Source organism: Elephantulus edwardii, unplaced genomic scaffold, assembly GCF_000299155.1.
Source record: "Elephantulus edwardii isolate Elephantulus edwardi_28Jun2011 unplaced genomic scaffold, EleEdw1.0 scaffold00127, whole genome shotgun sequence".
In the NCBI taxonomy this organism is placed as follows: Eukaryota; Metazoa; Chordata; class Mammalia; order Macroscelidea; family Macroscelididae; genus Elephantulus; species Elephantulus edwardii.
The window spans coordinates 372,098-381,568 of record NW_006399877.1 but is presented as its reverse complement, the minus strand read 5'-3'; the positions used below and the strand labels follow the sequence as shown (position 1 = coordinate 381,568).

The 9,471-nt window shown below is 60.8% G+C and overlaps 1 protein-coding gene across 2 annotated transcripts in view; it reads right to left on the bottom strand.

Annotated features, from left to right (window-relative positions):
• KIF1A (kinesin family member 1A) overlaps nucleotides 1-9,471 on the bottom strand; it is a 58,924-nt gene that overhangs the window by 5,457 nt on the left and 43,996 nt on the right. For both annotated transcript variants that reach the window (XM_006893430.1, XM_006893431.1), the window contains 6 exons: nucleotides 4,248-4,362; nucleotides 2,036-2,169; nucleotides 1,799-1,860; nucleotides 1,305-1,450; nucleotides 311-511; nucleotides 6-83 (listed from right to left, as the gene is read on the bottom strand). In XM_006893430.1, coding sequence (XP_006893492.1) covers nucleotides 6-83; nucleotides 311-511; nucleotides 1,305-1,450; nucleotides 1,799-1,860; nucleotides 2,036-2,169; nucleotides 4,248-4,362 — 736 coding nt within the window. The remainder of the gene's footprint in view (nucleotides 1-5; nucleotides 84-310; nucleotides 512-1,304; nucleotides 1,451-1,798; nucleotides 1,861-2,035; nucleotides 2,170-4,247; nucleotides 4,363-9,471) is intronic.

The following is a 9,471-nucleotide window of genomic DNA, read 5'->3' as shown; positions in this document are numbered from 1 at the left end:
CCCACCTTGCTCTCGCTGGCACTGATGCAGACGTGGCTGTGGGTGTACTCCCTGTTGAACGTGTGTGTGAGGAGGCGCAGGCACTGTGGGCAGGAGTAGCAGTCAGGACCCCAGGTCTGGCAGGTGGCCAGGGCCCCAAGGGCAGAAGGCTGAGATGGGCAGCATCCCCGACTCCAGGGGTCGGGGGGAGTGCCAGGAAAACCTTAGGGTCAAGCCCAGCAGTGCTGAGAGGTGAACGAGGGGATGTTCCGAGCCCCCACCGTCCCCTCCCTGGGGGACAGAGATAGCCAAGTGCAGAGTTCCAGCCCACCTTGACAGCCAGCTCCCGCTGCCTTTCACTGGGGGTGTCCGTGGGCGATGGCCGGCCCTCAGCAGAGAGTGGAGAGGAGGCGCCGGAGGAGCTATGGGAGCCGGAGTCCTCGCTGGCGCCGGGGGACAGCACCTCTGGGAGCAGCCTCTGTGCGCTCTCCAGCTTCTCCCGGAGGAGCAGATAGTGCCGGGTCTTCTCCACCTTCGGGGCAGGGATGGCCTCACCCACTGTCTGGGCCTTCCTCCCCCAGGAGCTGTCCACCCCCACCCCACAGGCTCCTGGGCACAGCCCCAAAGACAGCAGTCCACCTTGTCCACCGCCTCCAGTCCCTCCCTCGGCCCCGCCCACCTCCACCAGCCCTCAGGCCCGCAGGCCATGCCCCTCACTCTCCAGTCCCCATGGCCCCGACCTGGGCCTTTCTCAGTCCCCCTCCACTGCCCTCACACCACAGCCCCTCCAGAAGCTGGCTTCTCAATCCCCATAGTTGCTGACCCCTCCACCCATATGGACCCTGTCCCCTCTACTCCCCCATTCACTGTCCTTCCAGACTCCTGGCGCCGGCCCCACCTCCTGTAATGGGCTGAGCTTTCTTTAGCTCCCACTGGGGGTCCAGGATGAGGGGGCAATATCCCCTCACTCTCTCTCTCACACACATGCACACTGTCAAAGCCTCTCCCATACCTCCTGCAGCAGGACACACACATACACTGTCCCAGCCTCTCCCCAACACTGTCCCACCAACTCCCCACTGCCCCCACCTCCTCACCTTCTGAACTTCTGAACACACACTCTCTCTCTCTCTCTCTCTCTCTCTCTCTCTCTCGGCCTCTTCCACTGCCCCCACCTCCTGGAGCAGGACACACACATATAGACACACACATACACACACTGTCTCTCTCTCTCCCTCCCTCTCTCCCCCTGCCCCCACTCCTGCAGCAGGACACACACACACACACACACATACACATTCTCTCTCTCTCTCCCCCGCCCCCACCTCCTGCAGCAGGCTGAGCTTCTCCAGCTCCCACTGATGGTCCAAGATGAGGCTGTCGCTCCTCGGCCTCCAGCCCGCCAGGTTCTCCTCCCCACGCACGTAGGCCACAGATGTGTCCAGCACCCGCCTCCGACGTCTCTGCATCCCTGTGGGCCACCCCGGGCCAGGTGTATGATCACATCCAGCGGGTGGCCTGAGGTCAGGTTCATCCCAGCACCGCTGGGGTGCCGTGGGCCCTCCCTTCACCTGCCCAGGCCACCTTGGCTCCTGGGTCTTGTCCCCTCTGGGGTCTAGCATTCCCCAATGGCACTAATTGTCCCACCCCACTTAGGGACCCCCCCATGTCCCCGGAGGGATGGCACTAGGCTTCCCATGCTCCCCTCACCTCCACTGCACCTAGGTTCTCTGAGTACCCACATGCAGGTACACCTGCTCCCAGGGCCCTCACCCTGAAAGCCCACAAGTTGCTCCCCCACCGGGAATGGGGTGCCTACCTGGACTGCCCGCGTCGGCCACGTGGCTCAGACTGAGCTCATACACGCCCGTCACACGGTTGCTGCAGAGCAGAGGGGCATCAGCCCAGACCCATCTGTCTCCTGTACTCCAGGCCCCTGAGAGCCCCCCACTGAAGCCCAGACAGCAGAGTTCTGCCGCCAAGCCCATCACCAATGGCCATACAAGGCAAGGAACCAGGGGGCCCCAGGCAAGCTCCCCTCCTTTGCAACCCCCACCTCTCTGAGGCCCTCAGACTCCCACTGCCGAACAAGTTCCGGATGGAGCGTGAAGCGGGCAGCTTGGCATCCCGGGAGTAGAAGATCATGCAGAAGTCCTTGGTGACCACGGCAGGCTGGGTGCAGTTCTCCAGCTGGGGGGGAAGGAAGCAGGTTCATCCCAGGACCCCATGAGGGGTGTGGGCCAGGCCACACCTACCCAACACAACTTGGGGGGCAGGCAGGTTCAGCCTGAGACCCCTCCAGGGCTGCAAACCAAGCCACACCCCTCCTGCCTGACACAACTGCCCCCAGGAGAAAGTGCCAAGGTTCTGCTGCCCAGGAACCTGGGTGCCCAGGACAAGAGTCAGGGGACTGAGAAGCAATGTGAAGGTGCCCAGGACAGGGTGCCAGAGCATGGGCTCCGGGAGGGCCCCCAGACCAGGTATCAGCACAGACCTGGGAGCTGGTGAGAGGTGCCATGCAGACCAGACACTGCCCATCAGCTATACCAACATCCCCAGCTTCCCCTCCTGCCTCCAGCGTGGTGCTTCCAACCCTCCCTGCAGAGAGGACCCGACTGTGCCCTCATCACCATCCCCAAATGGCTGAGGGCACGCAGGCTCCCAGACGAGATCATGTCCCTTGAGGACACCCGGACTTCACTGTCCCGCTGGGTACTAACGCCAAACCTCCCTACCCCTCACAATTGCTCTGCCCACCTAGACATGCCCATACTCCCAGCCTTCTGTTGCTGCACAGGGAAACCCAGCCAGCACTGGGCTGCTGATCCTGGGGAGGAAGAATTCTGCTTTTGAACTGCCTGGAACGGTGATGCAATGTCTGGTGATGCTGCAGCCACTTTGCAACCCTGAGGGTAAAATCCACCCACCAGTGAGGGAGAAGCAGGCTCAATCTTAGAATTGTTGTTAGAGATACACAGACCTAACTGGGGCACCTGAGATGTGTCCCAAGGGGGAGAAATCCAATGTGCCTAAGGCTATTCAAGACGAAACAGATCTGCTGCGTCCTGCTGACACTGACTCCCATGTCCTTAGGACAGGCAGAGCTGCCCCGTGAGATCTCTAACTCCACCACCTTTACGGAAGGGGCCTGCTGTGCTCTGGTTCAAGCGCTTGCTGCTGTTAGGTGTCACCAGCTTAGCTCCACTCAGTTACCCCACAGACAGCAGCAGCCCCCCTGCCCTGCTGGACCATCCTTAGTCTCTGCTGGCCCTCCATGGTGCAGCCACTGCATCAGCCCCCCTTGTCAACAGGCTTCCTCCCGTTCGCTGACCTTCCACCTTTCCAAGCAGGACAGCCCTGACTGGCTCCTCCAGACCACATGTCCGACGTGAACCAGAGGCTCAGCATCCATCTCCATGGAGCACCTGAAGGCACTGTGCTCCAACAGACGAATTTGCTCTTGGTTCAAAACTCACTCTTTGTCAGAGTCAGAACGGGCTCAGCTGGTTCTCCAGAGGGTTTTCCGAGGACATCACAGAGGAGGAGACATTGTTCTCCTTGGAGCAGCTCGTGGATTTGAGCTGTGTGGCTCTAGGTTTGCAGAGCAACTCCCTACTAACCAGGCCACCAGAGCTCCCTCCTGGTCATCCACGCCATGATCTTCGCCAGCACCAGCGCAAAAGGCATCAGTTCTTCCCGATTCCTTGCTGAACTTCCACGTGCACCTGGAGCCACTGAAGATACCATGGCTTGGATCAAACAAACACACCTTAGTCTTTAAAAGGACATCTTTCATTCTTTGCAGGTCAAGAGGTCCCTGGCAGCAGATGTGTCGATGGCGAGACGTCCCCTGATGTTTTGGCTGCTGCCTCCATGCATGTTGACTGTGGACTGAGGAAATCACATTCTTGACCCCCACCCCCACTCCTTTCTCCACTCGTTGCCCAGCTGTATGACTTTGTTTCTTGATTCTCAAGGCTGAGCTGGAGGGCGGGGACATGCACCGCTGGGTGCGGCCATCAAGATGTGAAGGGGGAACGACCTGCGGGGGCTCCCCTCAAGTGCGATCTGCTCATGGCAGCTAATTCAGCTTCTTCTTACAGCACCAGGTTGACAAGAGTTGTCTCCAGATGAGCTGCTGGCGTGCTCGAACCCCTGACCTTTTAGTGAGCTGTCAAGTGCTAAAGCCTTGCACCGGGCTCCCTCCAGGGCTGACAAGCACCCTCCCAGCCCCATGCAAGGCCCCAGGCCCGGGGGCAGAAGCTTGCCTCGATGTAGGCGGACAGGGTCATGTAGATCTTCTCCCGGTACGGGGTGACCCGGTTCAGCAGGAGCGAGTTGTGCATGGAGCTGTCCCACGCTGCCTCAAACTGGTAAAAGGTCCTGGAAGGGACAGAGAGGGGTCAGGAAGCACCTGTGGGAGCCCTCAGCTGGGAGGGGACATGCAGACACACACAGACAGACACCAGGCCACTCGCAGGGCATCGTAGGAGCCATCAGTCCAGAAGTCTGAGTGGTTCCTGGGGAGGCCGGACCTCCTGACTCAGGACCGAGGGGCCTCCACCAGGTGACCCTGCGGCTGATGCTGTGAGAGGAGGGGTGCAGAGGAAGAGGGGAGGAGCGGGCAGAGGAGCAGGGTGGGCAGGAGTGGACTGGTGACCCGGCCCAGCCCTGTCCTGGTCTGAGTAAGGAGGCACTGCCGTAGCCCAGATCTAAGGGCCACTTCATGGGGACAAAGCACTCTGTAGATGGAGCCCGGAGAGGACGCTCTGAGCAGAAACCGGGGAGGAGGTGGGCCAGCACTGCCTACTTGGTGCCAAGAGCCACCTCTTCCGTCCCTGATATCCAGCCAGCAAGACCACCCTGAGCAGGAGCCAGAACCCCTTCCCAGGGCACCTTGGCCCACCCGGGAGGTCCCACACCCCGCACGCTCCTCTGGAACCAAGCTCCCACTTAACGGTCCCCAACTACTGCAATGGCCAATGACATCTGTCTTGTCCAGTGGCCAATGGATGTTTTCTCTGATGTCAGACATCAGGACTCTCCTGAGGCATCTCTGCGTGAGCCTGAACCCCAGATCTTTTCACGGGCAGCCAAGCTCACTGCCATGTGCACCCAGGACTCTGGTGTGCTGTGGCCAGGCCGTTCACCGTGAGGCTGAGATGGACCTCCCTCCACAGATACACCACCTCAAGATCCCTGCAGCCTGTAGGCTCCCCGGTTTCCGAGGCCTCCTCACAAAGACACAGTTCAGGCACAATGCCTCAAATGCTGAGGACAGCAGCTTGTACCCCAACATGGCCAGGCTCCTGTCCTGGGGAGTTGGTCACTCCCAGGCAAGGCCAGCTCCCCCAAGGCTTGGTCACACCAGGACAGACAGCACCATTGCCACTGTTTACTCCACAGCCAGTCCAGGGACACAGGGACATTGAGTGAGCAGTGGGGTGGGACAGAGCTCCAGAGGACAGTGGGAGCAGCGGGGGCCACACGGGGTGGGGCATGTTGAGGAGGACGGACCTAAGAAGCGCAAGAAGACAGACCAAGCAGGGGTGGAAGAGAAAAGTGGGGTGTACCTAGTGTCATTTCCAAGTGACACGCTAAAAGCGAGGCAGCCGAATACACAAAACACACAGAAGAGAGAACATCAGAGCATGTGGGCCACGTGGCCTCGGACACAGCAGGTTCCCCGTGGACGCTGGTCACCAACCCCAGTGCTGCTCCAGCAGTGCCAACTCCCCCTCCAGGGCCACCACCGGGGCCCCAAGGGACACACCATCTCCAAGAGCAAAACCTGCTGGAGCATAGCTCCGGGCACCTCGGCCAGGCCAGGTGCCTTCCAACAGGCCAGGCCAGCTCACACTTCACGGGGCATCGCTGTGCCCCTGCCGTTCATGGAGCTGGGATGTCCACTGTGTAGAGAGGGCACGGGCAGAGGGACAGATGACGGGATGTCTGAGGACAGTCTATGGCCTGGCGCTCCTCTCACGGAGGCCCTGGGCGTTGTGGCTGGGCCACCATGAATGAACTGGTCACTGTCCCGCCAGTAATGGTCGCTCACCAGCCAGTCTCTTTCATCAAATCTAACCAGAGGGCCACGCTGTCAGTCTGTGGGCCTGCTCATTTGGAGTGCCCTCACCACTCGCCCACCACAGCTGTCCTCCGGCTTCCAGCACTGCTGGCCACTTGCCACACCACACAACTGTTCGTGCTCCAGGCTGTGCCCACTGCTGCTCTGGAGAGCCCCGAGACCCTCCCCCAGCTCTGCAGGTCCCTGGCATCACTACCGTGGGGTTCACTGCTCTGCAGAGCAGTGACTGGACAAGGAGGTGCAAGCGAGGCCCCATCCCGAGACCTTCACCCCCACTTCCCCATCCTCACCCTCACCTGCTCTGAACACAAGGCCGTGTAGACCAAGCCTCAGGTCTACTGTTCTCGAAGAGGCTAGAAGGACTTGTGCACAGGAAACCTTTAGGTCCACCTGTTCAGATCTAGGGCCAAGGTGCCCCAAGGCCACAGGTGAGGAACCCAGACCTACCTGCTCAGGGGTGAGGGTAAGGAGTCCCAGACCCACCTGTTCAAGTTTGAGGGGAACAAGTCTGGGCTCAACTGTTAGGTACACGGGCAAGAAGCCCCAAGTACACCTGCTCAGGTATAGGAGCAAGGAGCCCTAGGCCCACCTATTCAGGTACGGGTGAGGAGCCCAGGAACCTCTGTTCAAGTATAAGGGCAAAGAGCACAGGTCCACCCACTCAGGTACACAGGTGAGAAAGGCAGACCCACCTGCTCAGGTACACAAGTGAGGAGTCCAGAAAACTGGAGCAGACCCCTGCTGCAACGGGAAAGCAGTACCCTCCTCCCAGGCAGCTTCCACCCAGCCCCGACCAAGGACCTCTTCACTGACTTTATCCACAACCCTTTCTGGGATGGAGAGTGGGTGGGCACTGCTGCCAGCCTGCCTAACAACAGCCAACACTCTGCCCTTGGGTGGACTTATCAACCAGAGAACTGTGACTTGAAAACTTAAATTTAAGATGGAATAGAGCTCAAACTGGTGGGTCTGACTGAATGTTTCCACGTGACCGGCAAACAACCTCCAAATTAGACCCCTGTCCAGAGTGGCCCATGTAGCTCTGAGAGCAGGGACCTCTGCAGCCACCCTGACCAGTCCAACTCGCCGTCCAGCCCCCCACCTCCAAGGAGCCCTCTCTGCCTGTAGGAAGGGCTAGGTTATCAGAGCTTCAGCACCCAGGACAGGGGTCCCGCCTTGACGGGAGCTGGGAGTCCCTACCTCACCCACTGAGGCTGAGGGAAGCTGGGCTGGCCGCAGCCCTTGGCACACAATCTGCACTTCCAGCTGGGGCAGAAAGGCCAGCCTTGCTGTCCTTACTGCCCTCCAGCCACAGGGGCCGTCAACTGCTGTGGTGGGCACACTCCCACGGACCCCTGCCCCACCCATGGGCCTGGCACGGTGGGAGGCTAGGCCCCTGGCTGCCCTGCTGGACACCCACTCTGCCCTAAGGGGCGGACACCTCCTCCTTCAGCAGCACTAGGGCGCAGACCCCACTGAGGACCAGAAGGAGGCTGCAGCCCTTTCAACCAAGCTGCTCCTAGAATCCCTACCAGGGAGTGGACCTAGGATGTCACAGGACAAAGCCGGGGCCTGGGCCTCACTGACCACTGCTCTAGGTCATTGGGGAGAGGGAGTCTGGCCCTGCCCAGTAGCCTCAGAATCTTCCAACTCACAGCTCCCTCACGCCTGCACCACCTGCCCGTTTTGCACATGCAGGTGCACGGACCCGGCCAGCGTGGCTGCCGGCACCTCGCCTCCACCCAGCCTGGCCAACACACGCTGTCTGGAGCCCGAGGCCTGGCCTGCTTCAGGGCCCCTCCAGTGTGGTGCCTGCTTTTCTCTTTCACCGTGCACAGAGGAGCTGGTCCTCTCCACCCTCACAGCCCAGGCAGCCCACGTGCAGGGCGCCCACTCTGCCTCGCCAGGCGTGGCCAGCACAGGCGGGCAGGGCTTGGGTGGACGGAGCGGGGCCAGCCAGTGTCTATGGAGAACGGGACACTACGAAGCAGCCAGACTTGGGAGCGCGGGCAGCAGACTCAGCCAGGGATAAGGGGCAGAAGCAGTAAATGGAAATCAAAAGAATATTCCAAAGATGGGCAGCAGAGGGGACGGGAGAAGTGAGCGAGTGTGTGAGGAACGGGAAGCTGGAACTACAGGTGATGTTGGGGTGGGGAGGCAGGCTGGAGAGAGCCAGGAGACAATGGTACCTAGGCATGTCCGAATCAAGAAACTGCCTGCAAGACATAAACAATTACATGTTAGTGAGCCGGGGGGGCCGGGGGAGGGCAGCGGGCAGCGGGCAGCAGAGCGATGGCCAGTGCAGAGGGAGATAGGACTCAAGTGGCCACCATGAGCAGAGGCAGCAAAGCATGGCCTCTCGGTGGGGAGAGCAGGCGAAGCAGGAGGGCAGGTCACTCCGCTCGCCAGGCCTGGGCCTCGGGGCCTCAGCATCAGTGGCTCAGAAAGCTGGACCCTACTGAGCCCTCCACAACCATGAGCCGGAAAGAGGAGGGTCCTGAGGCATGGCAGGCCAAACCCCACGAGAGGGGCAGGTCTGGGGCCAGGCAGTGCTGGGGTAACACCAGTGTGGACAGAGCCAAGCAAGGGGCGAGAAGCTGAGAAGGAGGCCTTCCTCTGTCCATCACCCCAGAGCCTGAATCCCCTGTGGGCCAGGATGACCACAGGGCTGCCCTCATTGCCCACAGCAGTGCCTCAGGACCAGGAGGAGGTCCTAACAGGACCCAGGGCCCGAGTCCTCACCTCCCCACGTACCTGCTGAGCTCCCTTCAGACTCAGCCCAGGGCACTGTAGGGGGTAATTCAGCCAGGGACACAGGAAAACCCATGTGGTCTGAGGCAGGGAGCTTTGGGCCGAAGGAGCCAGACCCCCATCTCTACCCCTTTCTTGGTGCTCCTGCCCTGCCATGCCCCCAGAAGCCAGGGGTTGTGGGGCAAAGGAAGGTCAGAGAAGGCAAGGCCCCTCCCAGGCTCCCCAGCAGGGTTCAGCAGGCAGACCGACCCCTCTCCTCGGCCCACGCACAGGGCCCCACCCCCCTGAAGTGCCCATGGTGGACCCACACCCTCTGCTTCACAGGAGCCAGGCCCCTACTCCACGTGCCGCGAGACCTGACCCCTCCCTAGTGTCCTGAGCCCCGTGCTGAGTGCATGGGACACAAGCAGGTGAACTCTCCATAGGCCCCTGACAGGCTGAGCTCAGAGCTGCACCCCCTGTTCCATCTGAAGCCCAGGCCACATCCCCACCCCACTGCAGTGCCCTCTTCCTGAACTTCTATCCTCACCCCTGACCTGAGAGAGCCCTTAAAGTCTATCCCCAGTGAATAAGACAGTGAGATCTGCCTGGACCCAGGAGGTGCCCAGGACCCTTCTCCACGGGGACAGTGGACACAGGAGGTGCCCAGGGCC